This window comes from Paecilomyces variotii (assembly GCF_004022145.1).
Source record: "Paecilomyces variotii strain CBS 101075 chromosome Unknown C8Q69scaffold_1, whole genome shotgun sequence".
In the NCBI taxonomy this organism is placed as follows: Eukaryota; Fungi; Ascomycota; class Eurotiomycetes; order Eurotiales; family Thermoascaceae; genus Paecilomyces; species Paecilomyces variotii.
Window position 1 is genome coordinate 4,001,228 of NW_021167140.1, and position 21,129 is coordinate 4,022,356.

Below are 21,129 nucleotides of genomic sequence, written 5' to 3' on the forward strand. Positions count from 1 at the left end.
ATCCCAAGCCGATCTGTATGTTCATTGAGGTTAACATTCAATGCTGCCTAAATATAGTGGGTAGATACCGTATGAGATAGCAAACAGTTCTCTAAATAGGTTATCAGTATCATCAGTAGCCTGGTGTTATGCTTTGAGTTACTATTGTCTGGAGTCATGGAAAAGTCTGGATTCTTACAGTATCACGTCTGCGCTGTTCTGCTTCCCTCCGCCCTGGTCCATTTGGGCGGAACCTCTATGCGACATGGGACTCCTGTCTATACTGAAATGGTTCTCAAAGACTGTAAAAAGTAAACTCCATCCTGTGTCATTCTCTTTGTCAACTGAAAGAGAGCAGTTTATAGCGCTCTGTACATGGATCAAGAGCTGATATTCGCAGATAGAGGGAAGGTATCCGATATGGAGCCTTACATATCGTAGCTGCCCTGGTAGAAGTTATTAAATAATCGAACGACAGTTACTGTATCTAGTAGAAGTGAAATATATATTAAGCTTATTCACCATTATATAACGGAGCTGAGAGATGAAGACCTGGGAATAGCATTAAACATGAGGAGAAGAGGATAGTTATTCACTATTCTCATTCACTGGCGAGGTTAACCATCCTGCTAATAGACTCGCATGTGTACTATCTATGACAAAGATAGTGCTGCTAATACAAGGAGGATTAAGTTCTGTATCCTAGGGAGGGAAAAATGAAGCTTTTCCTCCGTGGTATGAGTTCATTCCGGCGATCTCCATCCAATTCTTCCTCTTTGCACTGGCATAGATCCTCTTTCAAATAACTCGATATTGGTTGGCATTTGCGTTAGTGGTTTTGTCGGTTCTTCAGGGTCTCTGGTGCTCATTACTGGGCATTACCATATACCATCGTCGATCGCCGAATTTGTGAGATCCTTTGACGCTTAATTCCTGATTCGTTCGAAGGTTGGTTTCATGGATGGGCAACGAATAAGGATAGTATTTAACGTGCTCGACAGAGGTTATATCTGAAGTGAATGCCATACTGATTGCTCAGGTATGAGTCTCCGGGCTCATAACCTGTCGGGGTCTATGATCACGAACGCAAATTGAGGAATACAATCTCGATGGCTTCCGTGATGCTAGATGGGTGGAAATAGGTGGCTTCATATTGCTTGTTCTATACCCTTTGTGTAGGTTAGTAGTGGCGTTTTGCAGCTCGCCTTCAATAAAGCAGTTGGGCGCCGACATAAAAAGATTAGCCTATAGAATTTCCTGCGCTGAAATACTTGTTCGCCTGACATGCCCTATTTATGCGCCGGTGTTTACATCGAGGAAATGGGGATGTAGATCTTCTTGAACCTTGTAAACTACTGCATACTGGCCTAGGTCTACCTCGGGTCTCGATAGTGGGCAACGCCTGCTCCAGTTACTCGGACACCAAATCTAATAATTAGAGAATATGACCATTAACAAAAAAAGGCCCTTAGATGGCTTGATTGGTTGGAGACAAGGGTTGATGTAGGCTCACCATCTCTCCTGTTCCCGACTTATTTGTACCACACATAGCCATGATGCCGCTTTTGAGCCCTACTTCACTGTAAATTACATCCGTCACCCAGTTCCTCCCCTCGTCTGACTCATTCTTGTCCCAGTGATTGTATCAATTACTCCGCTCAATGTATGTCTATTAAAATGAGAATGTCGTTAAAGTGAGAATTGTTGTTCACACATTAGGCTATGCTGGATAGGACAAAAGTAGAAACTACTGGGCTATATATCTTGTCCTAGTAGGCGAAACCGCATCGGTCCGCCTCAATATGTCTCTAGCCCAGGGCAGTGATGAATGAAAATGGAACTTACAGTGTTACCAGCCACGCCTATACAGTAACCAATTCCCAGCTTACCTATTTTGACTATACGGCAAGTTCTGGTGCGAAAATTGGCAACTTCATCAATTTGGTGTATCAATTGCGTCGCGAAAAATACTGTATGGCTGGATCAGGAAACAGATGTCGATTCCGTATGTAAACCATTCACTCACTTAGATTGCAATCAGTATAGAACCTAATTGTTCACACAGTTGGACGGTTTTCCAGGATTTCGTCCATGCAAATTATATCTCAAATGCAACTGCTGCCACAGTATCTGATTTTGGGGGTCGTATACAATGTAGATATCACAAGAATGCCCAAGGCCAGATAGTCATGATCCCAGATGCAATGGAGGTGGGACGGTTTCTGTAAACAAGGCGGGTGGTGGAACCGTTGATGTTGGTACCTCGGTGTGTAATGGGAAAGGGAATGCAGCGAATTTTTCGGCCTCTTTCCGAAGCTCAGTGTCATCCGCGTTTGAGCTGTCAATCCTTTAGCCTAGTCAATGATATTGATCATGGTAGACTTACAAACAGTATCTCAGATTATTTCGATAGACCCGATCCAGCATTTGGACATGACGTTCTAGTTCCTTATGACTCTCTGTCTTCGGCGACAGATTGTCCAAAGCCTCCAAGAGCTCTTGAGAAAATTCGTAATCATGTTGACGGGCAAAAAGAAGGCAGTAAGTTTCAAAAACCGTAGGGTAGAATCCTGCATGCTCCCAATCCAGAAGGCAAAAGGACCCATCAGGACACAATATGATGTTTCGACGCGTCAGATCAAGGTGGCAGAATCTGCAGTCGGACAAGTCAAAATTGAAACCTAACTCATCCTTTTCCAATAGAAAACGTTCGTTCAACCATTGATTAAGTTTAGCCATAGTGTTCAAAGTAGTGCCAGCTCCATCTTCTGAAAACAAGGAGCCGCGAGGAATGCCGCCATTTCTAGGCCCCGGTGAATCAACCGGCATTTGTTGAAAGAGATTGTGGATTGCCGTTGCTAGACGCTGAACAAGGCCAGAATGCTTATGGAATTGAATTTTCTCGAGAGATGTTCCCTCAATAAATTCCATCACAATATATCCTATATTGCGCATCCTGAAATACCGATATATCTTTGGTACCTTCAGATCACAAGCATAAGAATACTTGTAGGCAAATTCCTGGTTAGCGGTCTCTTCAGGAGTGACACTCCATCCGCATTTAACGATAACATCGTCAGAAAGTTTCGCCAGGCAACGCACGTCGGGGTCACCACTGATTATAATATCCGGGTTACGGCAACGAAAAGCAATGTCACTATCTGAAAGAGAATTGAGATTAAGGGACATAATCCAGAATGGAACACAGCTAGACAGACATATGCGTTTCAGTGCGATGGAATAGATGATTGATGGTGATTCATTTTGTGCTTAGCAACATCCTCAGTCCGAGTTTCGAAGCACGATTTAAGTACTTAGACTATCCTGGTAGAACTAGGGCCGGAAAATCAACATTCCACCTTATTGTACTGTCCGCCTTCTTGATCCATCAAGTATCTCCTCTCGCCAGTATCTTTTCTCGTCCATTCTGCTAATACCCCCTTTGTTGACTCTAGGAGAACCAAAATTTCCAGACTTAATCAAGGCTAACCACGTCCTTATTTTGGTTTGGCACGCGAAGACGCCCGTCACCTTCGTATAGTCCCCAGGTCTCTGCAGCCGACAGAACGAAGTAGTACACTTTACTCTGGCGCATCCATTCACACCTAATTGGAAATCTGCACCACGGTACCTGCTCAGGATGGATCACTTGATCAAGAGCCTATGCAGTAACATCGTTTGTCGCTCGCGTTCGCAGTACCCTATTCCAAAGGACCCTACTTGGAAAGAAAGAGGAGCAGAGACAGGGATTATCCAAGGACGCAAAGAGACATATCAATGAACGGACCGCAGTAGTCCGACGGGAACGGACTCGCAAATCTTCAAGCTAGCACGCAGCTGACGTCGAATCACTGGATGGCACGCATGTCGGGATATTCTGCGTGCCTACTAGCCTTCATACGTCCCCTAGTCGCCAACTCCTGAAAGCTGACACGAGCCCCGAGAATATAGACGCCAGGGCCATGCGAGAAACTGCGGGGTTTTAAGCAAAGTGATGGGAGCCAACAGGCCTGGGTGTTAGATGTGCTCATCTTACCGCAGTGGCTCACCCTAAAAGTACTGTATTTCTGATTATGATCCCTGTACCCTATGGTCTTTGGGCGGAGCATCATTCATTGTTACACTCTAGTACGCCCTTTCTGTTCAGCTGCGGTCGAGGGCCAGATAGTCAAATGCTAATCGGGCCCATGAATCCAGGCTGGGCAGTCATCAGCGGCGTTCTCAGTCCTCCATTTCTGGCTAAGTGTGCGCCTCCAAGCCACCAGGCGTTTGCTTCAAACCAAAGGGGTGCCGGAGTTCGGCGCCATTTCATAAGTCTCGCATCAACCGCACGGCAGGCTTGCTTCCTTGCCGTTGACGCCGCAACTTTGACAATGCTTGTGTTGAGCCAAGGGCGCCACGCGCAGTCCCACAACGGCTAGGGAAACAGTAGCGAATAGTTATCGATCTAGCAAGTAGTAAGCAGAAACTTATGCAGTATAAAAACGTGAGAGCGTGGAGAATCTGGGGAAACATGGAGATAATCTGGGGTCTGAAGGCGTGGAGAAAAGGAGACTGGGGAAGAGGACTCCCCGATGACGAAAACTGCGGTGATCGATAGCCGCGATCAGGAGACTAGAGCCGGGATGAAACTGGATCTGGGGCTCTAAGCGCTGGATAGGGTTGCGATACGCTCTGTCCTATATGGATGGCGGTTGGATTCCGACATCGAACTGCCTCAACCCCGGAGACGACGAAAGAAGCTTGCTCCAAGATCCCGTCTTTTGCTGCCACTCCTACCGAGATCAGTCTCCACATCTGTCCCAAAGAAATCTTCTATTGGACTCGCAATCTTTCCGTACACATGGGCACTTCTATGTCGCATTTGTCCCTTGCTCAACCCTTTCATTGAGAGTTCCGCTTCTCAGAGAGCTTTTATCCCGCAGAATAGAGTTCCCCCACACATGCTAGTTGTCTAGGTGTGAGGAATGCCTCGTATCATTTGCCTTTGGATGCACTGAGTGAGGTGCTCATCCTATAGGGATGCCGCATCACTGGCTGAACATGGATTGATATGTTTGATTAAACTGGCAATTGCTTTCCCTTAGATGTCCGCAAGCGTTGCAACGATCTTCCATATGTGACTGGGTGTGGGGAAGATGGCAGGTATCCTGTGGATAGCCCACAATACGATCATGTAGGCACTGGTAAGGATAGACCCATAAAATCACCAGAGACCCCCTAGTTCAACGTTAGAGGAAAAGGAGCACGAGAGCCCTGTGAGCCAGGAACATGCCGAGTTGGCAAGGGAAGGTCGAGGAGTTTTTGATATCGATGAGAGACCCACTAATAAATTGAGCGCTGTTTTCGAGAACCCCCTAGCCGGTGTACCTCGCGAGCGATTATTCGAGGACGTGGAGAAATTCTGTAAACAGTTTGGTCTTGAAGAACATGTCGAAACCTTTCAGAAGGGTGCTCTTGTCTCGCAGAATCCGTCAGGGGCGCAAGACCTCGTGGAGCTGTCACAGGAGGAAAAAGAATTCCTGCGCCGAGAATATACAAACAAATGGTCGCAGCCATGGCAACTTTATTTTATGGCCGGTAAGTGCGAAGCAGGTTCTTTAAGAAAACCTATTGTCTGACAATGCGGGTTATAGCTATGTGCTCATTAGCTGCTGCGGTGCAAGGAATGGACGAGACTGTCAATAACGGAGCCCAAGCAATTTATCTCAAGGCATGTACCGGCCAAATGTGTGGACACGAATATAGACGTGCATCGCTAACAATGGATAGAGACTGAACGTCACTACCGAGCGATTTTCGAAGAACATGGTTGATAGTCTAACTGGCCTCATCGTGGGAGCTCCATACCTTGCTTGCGCAGTGCTGGGTTGCTGGCTTACGGAACCTCTGAATAGATATTTCGCCCGGCGTGGAACAATATTTATATCTTGTGCCATAGCCGCGGTGGCTTCTATTTGGGAAGGTGTGGCCAACTCATGGGTGAATCTCTTCATAGCTCGTTTCGTCCTTGGTCTCGGAATCGGCTCGAAGTCATCCACAGTACCAGTATACGCAGCAGAATGCTCCCCTCCGCCTATTAGAGGAGCCCTGGTCATGATGTGGCGGATGTGGACTGCTTTCGGTATTATGCTTGGGAACATCATGGGTGTGGCATTCATGAGTCTCTCTGATGATCTCTCATGGCGTCTTATGTTGGGTTCCACCGTGGTTCTGCCCGTAATCGTCTGCGCCCAAGTTTACTTCTGTCCTGAGTCTCCCAGATGGCTTATCGAACATGGCAAGATCAACAAAGCCTTCCAGTCGTTCCGAGTGTTAAGAAACAGTGATATCGAAGCTGCGCGTGACCTCTATTATGCGTATGTTGGCGTTGAGCTTGAGAAGAATGTCAACAAGGGCAAGAACTTTTTCACCATGTTTATGGAGCTGTTCACAGTTCCCCGCAACGCTCGTGCGACATTAGCCAGCTGGATCGTCATGTTCATGCAGCAGTTCTGTGGAGTAAACGTGATCGCGTACTACAGCACTACTATTGAATGTGATGATGTTATATATAACTTCAACAAAAAGCTTTTTGTGCAAGTTATATGAAGCATCATCACATTTGTCAGTCGGGATATAGCATCCAATCGGCACTCCTGGCCTCAATGGGGACTGGCATACTCAACTGGGTCTTTGCCCTTCCGGCATTTTTCACTATTGACACCTGGGGACGGCGCAATCTGCTACTGTTCACTTTCCCCTTCCTTGCGATCACCTTGTTCTGGGCTGGCTTCTCCTTCTGAATCGAGGAGGGTATACGATATAGCAAGAAGAGACTCGCCATGGTCACGACGGGAATGTATTTATTCGAGGTGTTTTACTCACCGGGAGAAGGGCCCGTACCATTTACATATTCAGCCGAAGCCTTTCCACTACACGTCCGGGAGGTAGGCATGTCATGGGCCACAGCCACGACTTGGTGCTTCAATTTCGTCCTATCATTCACGTGGCCCCATCTTGTGAATGCGTTCCAACCTCAGGGAGCGTTTGGATGGTACGCTGCCTGGTGTATTGTGGGATGGTTCCTTGTGCTGCTGTTCGTCCCAGAGACGAAAGGTCTGTTCCTCCTTGCCTTAAATTGTGGTATGGAAGTTGCTGACTATTTTTGCAGCTCTCACTTTGGAGGAATTGGACCAGGTATTCTCTGTCCCTACAAGCAAGCATGCCGCCTATCAGGTTAGAAATGCAATCTGGCACTTCCGTGTTTGGGCCCTTCGTCAGAAGCTTGAACCTCTACCTCCATTCTATCAAGGTGCAGAGAATCTCAATGATTCATGAGAACATTTTCTCTCAGCTTCCTTTATTCGTGAGTCTTTCAGGAGGTATATCTGGTGCCGAGTCTCGTCAGGTGCCTCTCTTACAGCGTCCATCGCTACTCCAAGGTTATGAATGCTTGGGTCGGCCATAATATATTGAGTTGCAGTATTCATGTTTATATGTTATCAAGTATCTATCTAACCTGCTCGTTAACTGAATATCTTTGGCAAGTGCAATGCCGTTGCTATCATGTCTGTGATTACTTATGACGATGGTCGTCGATATTCTCCTCCAATCTAAGGAACACATCATGCAGTTCAAGAAAATACGTTTCTATCCTGGTACTAGCCGTAAATATTGCAGAGACAGGGATTCATGGTTTAACTCGCCTCTAGCAGAAATATTTCCGGCAATGCTACACGGAGTTGCATAAGAGAAGTAGGGGCACACATACAATCCAAATATAAGCATACAGAGTAGAGAGTGTTACATATGGTGAATAGTTTGCTCAAGATGTTGATCAACTTCGAGTAAGACGCATCCATTATCTGATTTAGTAGATCCGCTTTCCCAGGACGTAGCCATAGGAGATCGTCGCCAGAATAGCGGCAAGATTGACAAGAGTCGAGTAGCCATGAAGCTTTCCGAATCTCTTGTTGAGAGCAAGCATCTCCTTGGAGTGAGGAGCGGGATCGTAGCTCTTCTTGCCATCTATAGCCTCTGCAAGATAAGAAGTCAGCTGATTACTTGAAGTAAAGAAGGACTGCTATGTCAGAATATAAGCTAACCTTGCTTCTTTCTTTCCTCCATGATCTTGACGGTTTGCGGTCCAAGGAATGCCAGATTCGTCAGTCCGGTAATGAACACCGTCGCAAGAGGCAGCAAGGTCGACAGCCGATTTTCGGGGGCTAGCACTCCAGCAAGACTAGAAGGTCCATTCCCGAGCAAAGTTTTCTCTCCGGGGTACGTGAGAGCAGCTACAACTGGAAGTGCCGTCTGCAGAGAGAAATAGATGGGGAAGATATGGCTCTGCAGTAGGGAGAACTGCGGACGCGGGAGGACCCTGAAGGAGACGATGCCGCCAATGAAGGACTGCGTGGATTGTCAGACAGACTATATCAGACAACTCATATATTGGGTCCAGATGTATTTACCTGGAAGACCTCCACTCCCAGGAGGGTGCCATAGCTGTAATTATAGTTAGCATGGACGTTCTCGATAAACCATAGGTTACGCGGATAACCGATGTGCATTAAGCACGGGGAAACTGACCTTAGAATATGGAAGGGTCCGAGATCGACCATCGTGAAGAATTCTGACTAAGGCCTGTCTTCTTATTCTTCGTTGATCCTGCTATTTGTGAATAGTATAGAGGATGTAGTTTAGATGCTGAAGCAGAACTATCCTGAAGCGATGGAGCTCGGATCGAGTGAGGTCAGTCATGTTTGGGCTCGGTGGGGCTGCCGGCGAATGGAGTTGATTGGAGTTAATTGCCACGTCCTCGGTGATTGGTATGACCACCGCGGTCCCTACGATGATGTTAAGTAGCAAGCCTTGGTTAGCTGTTGCCTGTAAGCTAGTATGTAAACGGGCGAAGATCAGAGATGCGGTGAGGAATAAGCTTATCTCTATAAATCATAAACTTTTCAATGTTGTGGAGTAGGTGTAATATTTATACTCTTTATACCTATCTAATAACATTGCCATTCTAATACCAGTCTAACATTGCAAACTCAGCGGACTGAATCGATCCTACAGGCCAAGATCAAGTTACTGGTAGCTGCATGCATGAAATATCATTGGGCCGTGAGCTTTTCCATCCAACGTATTACAAGGCTTCCACTAAGTACCTAAGTACCTAGGTAGGTAGTTGATATCGCGCTAAAGTAACCCGCAAAGACCATCTTCCCCGCTTCCGCGAGTGGTAAGACGTTCGAATCATCTCAAACATCACAACCATGGCGAGTAATTTGGCAGAACATATCTCCATCCAGAGAATCGATAAAAGCCAGTACATCTCCAAAAGTCCTCCACAGCACATCGGAAATGAGGCAACCTTAGCGTATGGAGGATACGCAATTGCGTACGGCATCCACTCGGCATGTCAAGAGGCGCCAGACGCGTTCCACTTATACTCTGTACTTGGAAATTATCTTCGGGCTGCGAATACGAAAGAGAAGCTCATATGCAAGACGACGGCGCTCCGCAGATCCAAAAGCTTTCTCACCTACCGCATTACAATCGAACAGAAACAGCTCAGTGGTGAAGTCCGGCCGTGCATGGAGCTGCTTGCGGATTTTCACAAAGAGGAACCGTCTCTCCTCACCTACTCAGCATCTCCGACTCGGAAATACAGTCACTGGAGGGATTGTATGCCCTGGGAGCAAGTAGTGATGCGATGGTCCGATTCCGGCAAGATAACTCAGGCACAGTCTGAAAGCATCCGTCCTAATTTTAAAACCTCAACAACTCTCTACGAGTGCCGTCCCTGTCCCGAAGGTGTCGCATATCATAATTTGATGGGAATTTTCAAAGACGCCAGGACAAATCAGGAGAAGCTGCCTCCTACGGAAAAGTCCTCGGCTGATTGGGTACGCGTGGAACAACCTCTACAGACCGAGGGAGAGCAGATGGCATCTTTAGGTTTTATAATGGATGGAATGCTATCTCTCTTGCCTTTAATACATAACCATCTGTTTTATGATGATGTTTCTGCTTGTTCAAGTCTTGATTTTGCGCTGAGAATATTCTCTACACGAATCAATGTGAATGATTGGCACTTAAGAGAGGCAATTGGCCATCATGCCGGTCATGGTCGCTCATACAGCGAGAGCAGAATCTGGGATGAAAAGGGAAATATGATTGCTTCTATGACGCAGCAGTCGATTCTAAGAGTCCCCGCGCAGACTTCGAAGATATGATAAGTCCGGAATTCAGGATGTTGCACTTACATGGCTGGAGAAGAGAGAACAAATTGTCAAATTACGGTTCACTGGCCTTGTACAGGGTCCAGAGAGTGAACTATGTAGTTCAGATATCCCTTGACGACTACTGCATTAATGCAAGGTACATCATTTTAGAGCTTTCGAATAGTAAATCCACATACCTGGCGATATATCGTTGGGTCTTCAGTCGGTGCTTCGCGGCTTCCGCCATAGAAACGCGCACGGCCCAAGCTTTCCGCAGCCACGCACCTCAACAACGTGATGTCATGTGCCTTCGCGTCTGGCCTGTGCCCAAAATGGAAATATCGCGCGTCTGCCTGGAGCGACAAGACAAAGAGGTACCGTCTGTCCTCCTCACAGCATCAATTCCTCACCAGTTTCTCTTAGATGCCATACTTCAACTTCGAAAATGGCGGACAAAGAGGCCACGGTGTACATTGTCGACGTCGGAAAGTCGATGGGGAGGAAACGCAATGGGAGGGATCTATCTGATCTGGATTGGGCAATGCAATATGTCTGGGACAAGATTACTACGACGGTATGTTCATATGAGAGCCCAATATGTTGAATATTTACTGACTACGGGCTTTTTAGGTTGCTACTGGACGGAAAACTGCAACAATTGGTGTTGTTGGTCTAAAGACAGACGGTCAGCATAGCCCCGAGATTCCGCCGAGGGGGGAGTTCTCATAAGTAACAGGTACCGACAACGAATTGCAAGATGATGAAAACTTCTCGCACATCACAGTGTTCAAAGAAATTGGACAGTAAGTAGCTATTTCGACATAACACTCATTAACAGTACGACAATTGACTGATAACTTCCAGGGTTCTCATGCCTGACTTGCGCAACCTACGTGACCAGATCAAACCCAGCAATTCTGACGCAGGAGACGGTGAGTATATTCCGTATATATTCATAATCCAGCAAGTCTGACTCTGAGATAGCTGTCTCGTCCATCATTTTGGCTATCCAGATGATCAACACGTATACCAAAAAACTGAAGTACAGACGGAAGATCGTCTTGGTCACCAACGGAGAAGGCCCAATGAGCAACGAAGGTCTTGAGCAAATCATAAGTAAGATCAAGGAGGATAATATTGAACTAGTAATTCTGTACGTGCACATTTACGAACATGAGATTACTATCTAACCACCATACAGCGGTGTCGACTTCGATGACCCTGAATATGGCTTCAAAGAAGAAGACAAAGACCCAGAAAAGGTATGTCTGCTTAATAGCTCTACATTCTTATATATACTGACCGATAAAGGCCAAAAATGAAGAACTTCTCAAGAGTATGGCCGAGGACTGCGACGGAGTGTACGGGACGCTAGAACAAGCTATTTCAGAACTTGACATACCTCGCGTAAAGGTTGTGAGGGGAATACCATCGTTCAAGGGCCAGCTGCGATTAGGAAACCCCGAAGAATATGACTCAGCACTTTGCATAGACGTTGAGAGATACTACAGAACTTACGTCGCCAGACCGCCGCCCGCCAGCTCGTTCGTGTTTCGTTCAGACCTCACCGCCGATAACACACAAGCTACTGCAACCGCAGCAGCAGAATTGGCTGCGCGAGAAGGAGAGAACCCATTAACATCTGTGCGAAACGCACGTACTTACCAGGTCACGGACGAGTCTGCACCAGGAGGCAAGATTGACGTCGAGCGAGATGACCTGGCTAAAGGTTATGAATACGGAAGAACTGCCGTGCATATCAGCGAGTCCGACGAAAATATCACGAAGCTGGAGACATATGCTGCTCTCGAAATTATCGGATTCATTCAAAGTGACCACGTATGTCTCCCACTCCTACGTAGGTGTGGCTACTGACTCTGTCTAGTATGATCGATTCATGCACATGTCTACGACAAACGTCATAATTGCGCAACGCACAAACGACAAGGCTATTTTGGCACTCTCGTCGTTTATTCATGCTCTTTTCGAGTTAGATTGCTATGCCGTCGCTAGGCTTGTCACGAAGGATAACAAGGCTCCGCTTATTTCCTTACTGGCTCCTTCGATTGAGGCAGATTATGAGTGTCTGTTGGAGGTCCAGCTCCCTTTTGCTGAAGACGTACGGTCATATCGATTTCCTCCCTTGGATAAAGTTGTTACCATCTCTGGGAAGGTGGTTACAGAGCACCGCTATCTGCCCAATGACGATCTACAGAATGCCATGAGCAAGTATGTAGATAGCATGGAACTGGTCGACAGAGATGAAGATGGGTGAGTTGGATCCTGAGCACCATCAAGTAAATAAGCTAACAGCGGCATATAGGAACGTAACTGAAACGATGTCTTTCGATGATTCCTTCTCGCCTTTACTGCATCGAATAGACCACGCAATCCGATGGCGAGCAATTCACCCGAATGAGCCAGTGCCCCCTCCTCCCGAAAGGTTGACTAAACTCGCTCATCCGCCTGAAGAATTGCAAGAACGAGCGAAGAAGTACTTGGAGCGACTCGTTTCTGCAGCCGATGTCAAGAAAGGTTCGTGGCACATTACTCAGGCATATGTGTTTCTCGTCTCTGCTACATGAGCTAACAGTGTATAGTGCCACCGAAAGCTAAAGGACGCAAACGCAACCGCGAGGCTGACAAGCCCCTGTCAGGGCTTGACGTTGATGCGCTGCTCCACAAAGGGAAGCGAGCCAAGATCTCCCCAGAAAACGCAATCCCAGAATTTAAACAGGCTCTTTCAGCTACAGAAGACATCGAAGCTGTTTCCGGCGTGGTCAAGCAGATGTCAACTATCATAGAGGATCAGATACGGCACAGCCTTGGCGATGCTAACTATGACCGGGTTATAGAGGAAGTGGGTGTCATGAGAGATGAACTGGTTGCCTACGAGGAGCCTAAGTTGTACAATGACTTCGCCCGTCAGCTAAAGGACAAGATCCTGAAAGAGGAACTGGGTGGGGATCGACGTGAACTTTGGTGGCTCATCCGCAGAAGCAAGCTGGGATTGATTGATAAGAGCATGTCAGAGCAATCAGACGTCTCGGAGGAAGAAGCAAAGGAGGCAAGTTTCTTGCTACTCGATTCCCTATACGCTCCTGCTAACGGATACAGTTTCTTTCATCGGAGTAATAAATCAATCATTATTCCTGTCACTGCTAATGAAGTATGGATGTTGGTTTATTCAATGAATATGGGTCTAGTCAGAAAGCATGCTTCGTGAAACCGCAAATACGCCTTTAGGTACACAATAAGGGTATAATGGACTCTTTAACATGCAATGAAGAAAACCTTAGACGCCCGCTGAGAAGCTAAGGTTGGAATTCTGAGACGAAGTATAAAACAGTGTCGCGTACCAGGATTTCGATTAAGAAATCTTTCCAACCCTTCTTTTGCCAATGTCGATCTTGGATTGTAACCTATTTTGATCCGTCAGTAAGATAAAACCAAGAGTAGACAGTAACGAGGACTGACCTGTCCACGTCGTCATTTGCCATATCAAGAAGCTCTCTCTGGATATCCAATTCATTGTTGATAGCAATGCCCAGCTCCTTCTGCCTGGCGACAATCTTTCTGAGTTCCTCGACACTCAAGTCTTGGTCCTCCATAATCTGTTTCTGCAGTTGCAATACCCCCTGGTTATCAAGCTCCCGCGTCCTATCGGTCTCTTTCCCAAGTACTCTCCCAGAACGAGGCTTCTTGGAGCCCACCAGCGCCTCCTTATCCTGTACGGATGCGACAGCGTTGTCGAGCTTTGTCTTCGTCACCATAGCGTTGTGCAGGTTCTCTAGCCCATCCTTCTCTTTCTTCGCATTTGCGAGGAGGTCCTTTCTCCTCCTAACCTCTCCATCACCAATGCTGTTCCCTCCCCATGCACCCTTATCACTGATGTTCTTCAGCCCCTGCTCTAGAGCTCCGATCAAGGATCCAGCCTTAACGAGGCACGTCTTCGCCTGCGCTGAGCTCTCATGCTGCTTCTGCGGTGTTGTTGCCTGATCCCGTCTTGTCAGATGAAGTCGTGCATCGTGCAGATGCGACTTCAACTCTCTGTAGCAGTCTAGCCAAAGAGTCGGATCCGTTATGGGGGCGCCTGCACTACCTGGTTCTGTGATGGCCGCGTGGAGTTTCGAGGCGCCCGAACCGGTTGTGCTGGCAGCTGCGGTGGGAAGATTCAAGAAGGCTCTCCAGACACTGGAGTTGCGCCATCTGGAGTCTTCGGCTTCGTTGATGACACGCAGATAATTCTCGAGGCCTTTCCGTCTCTCTTCTCGCAAGTCAGGGTTCTTGTTTGTGCTCCGGAACCAGGACTTGCCAGGGAGCGCCGCTGGCGGCGCAGAACCGACCTGGCTGACCAGAGCTTCGTGGAAGGCCGCAAATTCAGAGTAGCGCTTTTGAACTGTAAATGAGCGTAGCGGCAAGCGAAGGGTGATGTTATAGATCGTGTATGGGTCAGGACCCTCGGAGATCGTCGTGGTCGGTATCGATATCTCGACCTTCGGGGCCATGGTGGATTATGGGCGGGGAAAACAAGGATAGAGATCAAAAAGAATTGTTTCACTGGCCATATATGGCCCAGGCTCCAATTTATGCGTGGTCAAGGAGATACTCTGGGAGATACTCCGCGGCTTTGCTCTCGAGACGCAGGGAGGTTGATCACTCGAGCTCCGACATTTAACTACTTAGACGGCTGACATGACGCAGTCCGGAAGCTTAAGTATCCACCGTTCTCGCTCCCCGCTTAAGGACTCTAAACCCAGGAGGATCTTAATAGTAGATTAAACCACCATCTATCTCCTCATGACCTCCAAGGTCACTTCGCAGTTTCTTCACGGCACTTCCATCTGCCATTTCTGAGATGGCATCCGATCAGGAGTTGTGCGTCGTCGAGCCACGTCCTGTGACCCCCGATCAGGCAATATCTCAACCGGATTCTCCGGACTTTGTTTCTTCGATTCCGCCGCAGGCGAGGCAAGATGCAATCCATTTAACGCCTTATTCACGGCCCCCTGAGTACGGCCCCAGAGAGAACAATACTGATCCAACGCACGACGACCCATCATGGACTGGTGAAGATCTGCGGTCGTCGTCCTCGCATTCTCTCCTGCCCGATAAGAATGCGATAGACGGACGACGGAAACTATTGTTGATCTATATCCATGGCTTCATGGGTGCAGAGATTAGCTTCAAGAGTTTTCCCGCACATGTGCATGGAATCCTAAAGGATTCTTTAAGTGAAACTCATGTGGTGCATTCTAAAATCTATCCTCGGTACAAATCTCGCGGAACCATGAGCATTGCCCGCGATGCATTTAGCTATTGGTTCGTCCCCACAGGTCTCCTTGCATTTGATGTACAATAAAAACAACAAGAACCATGCTGAACATTAATGCAGGCTGTCACCTCATGAATCAGAAGACACAGATGTCATTTTGCTCGGTCATAGTCTGGGCGGTATCCTGGCTACAGAGGCTGCTCTATTGCCCTCTTCTTGGTCAGGGAGTAACGAAATGTTCCAGCATCGCATTCTAGGCGTTGTTAACTTCGATGTCCCATTTCTTGGAATGCACCCAGGCGTGGTGAGCGCCGGTCTGGGGAGTCTATTCCGCCCAAAAGCAAAGTCTCCAGACTCTCAGTCAGGGAATAATAATAATACTACAGAGGGCATAACAGACACGCTTGCAGCGACAAGTTTACAGGGTTCATCATCATCATCTTCTTCTTCTATCCCCATTGATAGTAATTTTGATGCACCATTCGCCAACGACGTCCGTCTAAAAGAACGGGGCCAACTGGACGGGGCGCTTCATTTTATCATGAAACATTCAGATCGTCTAGCAAGAGCTACTAAGGAATACGTAACATCTCATCTAGAATTCGGGGGCTGCCTTGCAGACTACCCTGCGCTTAGAGATCGATACAGGCGGATCCGAGCACTTGAGGATGTCGACGAATACGCGCGCAAGAAGGATGCTCATGGTCGTCCTCTACGACGTATCAGATTCGTCAATTACTACACCGCGAGTACCGGATATATAAAGCCTACTGTTGCCGCAAATAATGAACAAAATGGCGTGTCTAATGTCGAACCTATTACGGTTGCAACATCAGAAGCGCGAATAGCAACATCGAACAATGCTACCAGACAGTCTACAACGCCGTCGAGCGACTTGAATTCATCCACAGAACCAACTTCTCAGTTTAGTCCAGCAGATTCTCCTCCAGACTATGAGACCAGCCAAGCCCATCATCAATTATCCATAGACTCCAATCTCTTACAAGAGAACACCGAACAGCAAACTCCAAGCACCTTCTCTGAAGGGCCAAAAATGGAAAACAAGCCAGAAACTACAACGAACGACCTATCTCCTCAGAATACGACATCATCCGCACCCTTTGCAGAGTCAGTATCCTCACTGCCATCGTTACTTCCTCTTCCAGAGGAGCCTGCTGCCTTCGACCCCTCTCAATACACGGATAAGGACACATTGAAGTTAGCGCAAAAAGAACACTCTCGACAGGTCAAGGCTTACGAACGTGCGAAGAAAGACCGGGAGAAGGCCATGAAAGATCGCGAGAAGCTAATCAAAAAGAGAGAAAAGGCCGCTGCCAAAGAAGCTGCCAAAGACACCTCCTCCCAGCGGCAAGTCACTCAGAAGACTGAAAGTATTGTCGTGCAGGAGACTACTGTCCAAACTCCTCCGGGGAGACCCCCGCCGCTCCCTCCTCGAGAGTCGAGTACATCAATAACGACAACATCCGCTGCTAGCTTTTCGAAACAGCCAAATCTAGACACTACAACCGATGCCAACAACAAAAGTCCTCCGGCACTCCCACCCCGACAAGGCGAGGCAAGCAAGCCCAAGAAAGACAGAAAATTCTGCACTCTCCCATCAAAAGGTCCCGACGGCACTCGGGATCCCCTATGGGTTAGAGTATACATGGAGGGCATTGACGAAGTCGCGGCGCATCAGTCGTTGTTCATCCCGAATAATGACTACTATGAGAAACTCGTCGGCGATACTGCAGCCAGAATCCAGGAGTGGGTACAAGAGGCTCAGACGACGAGAATGGTGTTGAGCGAGATAGAGGGGCTTGATTGATGTGTTAACAGCTCTTACTACGGCTTTTCTATTTGAGGACACATAGGGAGGGGTCATCCTTGATGAACTGCATATACGGGTTCTATGATGACAGTGAAGACTCATTAACATGATATAACAAGGCTATGCCGATGCAGCCTTGGATGTGCAGTCTAGCATACCTGCAATAGATCTCTCGTTGCTGAATCGAATCGCATGACTAAGACCTATTCTGGTTTATCCTAAGCTTTTCCTATGGTTGTAGGAACAACCTGGATTTAAGGCCAATACACAACGTATCACAGATCGATATCATCAAAGCTATTAGGGGGTATCTGTTATTGATAAGAATAATTATGCTAAGCATCATGTAACAATGCAGTGGCTTATCCATTATAAGCATACAATGCCTGTTTAGTCAAAGCTCTAAATATCCAACTGGCTTTACCATTCCATATCCTCTTCCCATGTATGCCGCTTTTCGAGAAGATCTCGCTGCCCATAAAACTCGCCGACAATGGTGATGATCATATCAAGCATAGCAAGAGTTTGTTTCTCTGCGTCTGTAGGCAATGTTTCTTCCGACATCTTCGAGGGCGCTTCCTCGTCCACCTTCTGCTCCCCCTCCTCCTGTACTGCTGTGATTGTGGCACCAGGGCGTTGCAATTCCGGTTCTAGTTCTAGGTCATCCTGCAGCCTTGCTTGAAGTCGAGCTTTTACTGCCTCCAAATATTCAGGTGTACCTTCCTCCGTGGGTTGTGCTTCTTGTTGGGATATGTCCATCGGATCACCGCCAGTGGCATCCGCTGTCTCAGAAGGTTCCTCTGCTGTAGCATTGCCAGGTTCACTTTCCTGAACTTCGGGTTCCTCCTCGTTCTCCTCTCCATCAGATTCTTCATTCCCAGTCTCAGTATGCGCCCCGCGCCTCACAATCTTCACCTCTTTCGCCTTTCTCATTCTTGCCAATATCGTAGCAGCTCTCTTTCCTAGCTCTCTGATCTCGCCCACCTCCTCACTCCCCAACTGGCCCACCTCTCGACACTTGCCTAGTAGCCCCCAAGCCCAGGCTCCGATCCGTCTCACACGAAGCGCGTCTCCGCTCTTGACGTTCTCAGACATCAAGCGGCCCATGATCTCCAGCACGCCTAGCACACTATCCATATCCATGCACGCTAGCTGAACCATTTGCGGATCGACAGATAATAGTAAATGTCGCCATTCCGAACGGGCAGCTTTCGATGAGCGTGGGAGGGAGATGGGATGTTGATCATCGAGGGCAGCAATAGCAGAAGCGGGAGGTTGGCATCTCAAAGTCGACCGTAGGAGTACGAAGCGATGACGGAGAAGGTTATAGTACGAAGATTGAGCGTCCGGTTCCGTTTCTCCGGCGCCAGTAGCGTGTCTTAGAGATGTTTCTTCTGTCGTATTGACAGCAGGCGCAATGTAGACACCATCGGTGTATAGACCCTCCGGGGGTTCACTTCCGACATCCTGTGCCTCGTTTTCGAGATGCGTATGCGTTGTCGCCTCGACGGTCGTCTTCTCAGACGTTTTAGCCGCGACGAATAGCGTAGGTAGGGAATTTGCTTCTGATCTAGGAAACCACACAAGACATGACATGTCGAATCAGTCTCCGACCTTGTAAAATGGTGTCATGTTCCGCAAGCTGAAAGGGACCAAAAGAAGGCGCAACACTTAGCGAGCGGGAAAAAAGAAGAATATAGCTGGAAGGATCAAGGGAAGATCAAAGACTCACCGGACCATGCGAAGGTACTCTAGTCCGTCTTCTGCTGGGCCATAGAAGAGCTCATCACCAGCAGGGTCGTCAAGACCTGGAAATGCATTCTTCATGCCATAGACAGGATGGTTACGGGGTCGCTCGTATGGGCTTGATCTTGAGGGCGCTTCGTCTTCATCGTCTTCTGCATATGATTGGCGCGTCCGTTTCGCGTATGGAGAACTGCCCGGTATTGAAGGAGTCTCTTTTCGTTTATCGGGCATTTTTGCTGGTGATAAGTATAGTGTGGTCCTATGGCAAAAGTTGAAGATGATGGAGCTTGGGCATAATTACAGCTCGGCGTGATCCGAAAGTAGCTCATGGAGCTTGGGCCTCCCAAAACAGAGATATGAATATGATGACTAATCAGGGCCTGGGCAAAACAACTAACTAACTAGTTAACTAGTAGTTAACTAACTAACAACGTTAAACTACGGAGTAGTCTAGATAACTAGGTATCTAAAAGAGTAGTTATATGCCCTAAACCCCTGATCCCCTGATCCATCGGAATGACCAGGACTGGGGCTCTGGGCTCTTAGAGAATCCAAGAAAGGGAGTTCAAGGAGCTCTGACTTAAGCTAAATTCTACTTGTAACAAGATTAAGAATTTGAAGTATAGGTAGACTATTTTAAAAAGGTTTTCTAAGGAGGCTCAGCATATCATAAGAGAAATTTAAATAAGAGCAGAGGGCTCTCTTTACAGCATTGCTACAGATACATTTGACCAAATGCTTAAATTAGTTAAAAAAAGTCCGATAATCTTGCTGAGCCTATTGCTATAAAACTGCTAAAAATCAAATCCCAAATAACTAGTAAAAACATCAGAAGAAAAAGAAGAATCTAGTAAGAAAGAATCTGCAAGGAAAGAAACGTCACACCTTTTGCCTTCTTCCGCCAAGGTAGCCTGCATCCTCCTAAGCAATCTTGTAGAATGTACTGGCAGCGTTATTGTTGGCCGATCTCCAGTGCTGTGCTTGCACTTGCAGACCTAAGTACATGAGACATTCTCTTAGGGATACCATGTCCCGATAAGCATCTGGGTTTTGTGCGTCCTGCTGTGAAACTGCTTGAGATACCGTGTCGTGAGTTATCACAGGGGAGATCCACAGTTCATACAACCCCGTTTGCGTGTTGGGCATCTGAGCACAGAATATGGTTTCGTTGTAGGTTGATAGGAAACCATATTGTACACCCGCACAGTACATATACATGCCAATTTGCCCTAAAGTAGAATAAACACATTAATATACTGATTGTAGATATGATCGAATAACATACCAAATAAGCGTGGTCGGTATGCTGGTTTTCTAATGCCTCTTATAAGGCTATGAGCCCAAGGCGTCTTGAACTCTCCAACAAGGAGTGCTCGCGTCCCGTTAGTCATTGTGAGGACATTATCCGGTATTCCCCCGCAATCTGTTCTCGTCGAGCGGCCGGAGCTGAACTCGCACATGATGCCTGATGATTGGAATATTGCTGCCATTACATTGCTAACGTTATTATTGAACCGCCCTTGAATATCTCCTTCGTCGGAACAAGCGTAGAATTCATTGCTGATATGGTGTCTGCTCAAGAAACCAGCAGGCCGGTGGTCTATAATGCTTCTTCTGAAGTTGACATTATTCGTTGCCATTCTGACCTGCATCTCGAAGCCTCGCCACAGCTTGATGGGAGCAACAATGTCAATTGCATGGATTGTCACAGATGAGGTCAATTCTTGGGAGAGTTTCAAGTCTGGAATCCTCTCACACACTAGCTGCCTCGCAGTCTTGCCGTTAGATGCACGTTTCTGTGATTGAGGCATTATCGTCGTCTGGCGATCGAGAAAAGGTTAAGGGTAAATGAAGTCGAAAACTTGATGGAAGGGGTTAGATCTTCCAGGGAATAAGGGTATTTCAGAAAAGGATTGGAACAACCTGTCACGCCTTGGAGAAGAGTACGAAGAGATATGAAAAGCTTTGCTTTCCACTTCTGTCAACAGAATCGTCGAAGGCGTGTTTTGCAGTCTGTGGATTTTTTGGTCCTCAGAGAATTATTTACTCTTATATGTCTCTACTTGCTCTCCAATTATTCTTTCAAGCAT

The 21,129-nt window shown here is 47.3% G+C and overlaps 7 protein-coding genes across 7 annotated transcripts; 3 read left to right on the forward strand and 4 right to left on the reverse strand.

The window, feature by feature from the left end:
* Positions 1–1,953: 1,953 nt before the first annotated feature.
* Positions 1,954–3,248, reverse strand: C8Q69DRAFT_49126 (kinase-like domain-containing protein). The gene is made up of 2 exons (XM_028632139.1): positions 2,366–3,248; positions 1,954–2,317 (listed from the first exon to the last, which is right to left on the reverse strand). The coding sequence occupies exons 1-2, from the start codon at positions 3,166–3,168 to the stop codon at positions 2,167–2,169; spliced, it is 954 nt and encodes a 317-aa protein (XP_028489800.1). The 5' UTR covers positions 3,169–3,248; the 3' UTR covers positions 1,954–2,166.
* A 994-nt stretch (positions 3,249–4,242) lies between these two features.
* C8Q69DRAFT_490019 (MFS sugar transporter) lies at positions 4,243–7,299 on the forward strand (the record flags this gene model as incomplete). Its single annotated transcript, XM_028632117.1, has 7 exons — positions 4,243–4,672; positions 5,215–5,559; positions 5,616–5,692; positions 5,752–6,525; positions 6,591–6,739; positions 6,788–7,077; positions 7,133–7,299. Exons 1-7 carry the CDS (start codon positions 4,663–4,665, stop codon positions 7,297–7,299), a joined length of 1,812 nt encoding a protein of 603 aa, XP_028489801.1. The 5' UTR covers positions 4,243–4,662.
* A 411-nt stretch (positions 7,300–7,710) lies between these two features.
* Positions 7,711–8,812, reverse strand: C8Q69DRAFT_49156 (hypothetical protein). The gene is made up of 4 exons (XM_028632148.1): positions 8,551–8,812; positions 8,433–8,466; positions 8,067–8,370; positions 7,711–7,998 (listed from the first exon to the last, which is right to left on the reverse strand). The coding sequence occupies exons 1-4, from the start codon at positions 8,580–8,582 to the stop codon at positions 7,832–7,834; spliced, it is 537 nt and encodes a 178-aa protein (XP_028489802.1). The 5' UTR covers positions 8,583–8,812; the 3' UTR covers positions 7,711–7,831.
* Positions 8,813–8,814: 2 nt separating this feature from the next.
* C8Q69DRAFT_524727 (acyl-CoA thioesterase II) lies at positions 8,815–10,389 on the forward strand. The gene is made up of 2 exons (XM_028633593.1): positions 8,815–9,084; positions 9,134–10,389. The coding sequence occupies exon 2, from the start codon at positions 9,237–9,239 to the stop codon at positions 10,197–10,199; it is 963 nt and encodes a 320-aa protein (XP_028489803.1). The 5' UTR covers positions 8,815–9,084; positions 9,134–9,236; the 3' UTR covers positions 10,200–10,389.
* Positions 10,390–10,490: 101 nt separating this feature from the next.
* Positions 10,491–13,466, forward strand: C8Q69DRAFT_49185 (putative Ku family DNA helicase). The gene is made up of 11 exons (XM_028632154.1): positions 10,491–10,761; positions 10,818–10,872; positions 10,924–10,990; positions 11,052–11,119; positions 11,172–11,340; positions 11,389–11,449; positions 11,499–12,026; positions 12,073–12,458; positions 12,511–12,722; positions 12,788–13,254; positions 13,305–13,466. The coding sequence occupies exons 1-11, from the start codon at positions 10,633–10,635 to the stop codon at positions 13,320–13,322; spliced, it is 2,160 nt and encodes a 719-aa protein (XP_028489804.1). The 5' UTR covers positions 10,491–10,632; the 3' UTR covers positions 13,323–13,466.
* Positions 13,467–13,557: 91 nt separating this feature from the next.
* On the reverse strand, positions 13,558–19,270 carry C8Q69DRAFT_484751 (hypothetical protein; the record flags this gene model as incomplete). Its single annotated transcript, XM_028631784.1, has 5 exons — positions 13,558–13,609; positions 13,665–14,683; position 16,581; positions 17,718–18,863; positions 19,026–19,270. The coding sequence occupies 5 exons, from the start codon at positions 19,268–19,270 to the stop codon at positions 13,558–13,560; spliced, it is 2,463 nt and encodes an 820-aa protein (XP_028489805.1).
* Positions 19,271–19,960: 690 nt separating this feature from the next.
* Positions 19,961–20,850, reverse strand: C8Q69DRAFT_524731 (hypothetical protein; the record flags this gene model as incomplete). Its single annotated transcript, XM_028633594.1, has 2 exons — positions 19,961–20,268; positions 20,325–20,850. The coding sequence occupies 2 exons, from the start codon at positions 20,848–20,850 to the stop codon at positions 19,961–19,963; spliced, it is 834 nt and encodes a 277-aa protein (XP_028489806.1).
* Positions 20,851–21,129: the final 279 nt, after the last annotated feature.

What these genes read in the sequence shown, in the direction of transcription:
- C8Q69DRAFT_49156 (XM_028632148.1), bottom strand. Translation starts at nt 8,582, where the DNA reads ATGGTCGATCTCGGACCCTTCCATATTCTAAG. An exon ending in GGACCCTTCCATATTCTAAG is followed by an intron (nt 8,467 to 8,550) that starts GTCAGTTTCCCC and finishes CTATAATTACAG; the next exon opens with CTATGGCACCCTCCTGGGAG. An exon ending in GGAGGAAAGAAAGAAGCAAG is followed by an intron (nt 7,999 to 8,066) that starts GTTAGCTTATAT and finishes CTTATCTTGCAG; the next exon opens with AGGCTATAGATGGCAAGAAG.
- C8Q69DRAFT_524727 (XM_028633593.1), top strand. Translation starts at nt 9,237, where the DNA reads ATGGCGAGTAATTTGGCAGAACATATCTCCATCCAGAGAATCGATAAA.
- C8Q69DRAFT_49126 (XM_028632139.1), bottom strand. Translation starts at nt 3,168, where the DNA reads ATGTCCCTTAATCTCAATTCTCTTTCAGATAGTGACATTGCTTTTCGT. An exon ending in AATAATCTGAGATACTGTTT is followed by an intron (nt 2,318 to 2,365) that starts GTAAGTCTACCA and finishes AAGGATTGACAG; the next exon opens with CTCAAACGCGGATGACACTG.
- C8Q69DRAFT_49185 (XM_028632154.1), top strand. Translation starts at nt 10,633, where the DNA reads ATGGCGGACAAAGAGGCCACGGTGTACATTGTCGACGTCGGAAAGTCG. An exon ending in GTGTTCAAAGAAATTGGACA is followed by an intron (nt 10,991 to 11,051) that starts GTAAGTAGCTAT and finishes GATAACTTCCAG; the next exon opens with GGTTCTCATGCCTGACTTGC. An exon ending in AAGACAAAGACCCAGAAAAG is followed by an intron (nt 11,450 to 11,498) that starts GTATGTCTGCTT and finishes TGACCGATAAAG; the next exon opens with GCCAAAAATGAAGAACTTCT.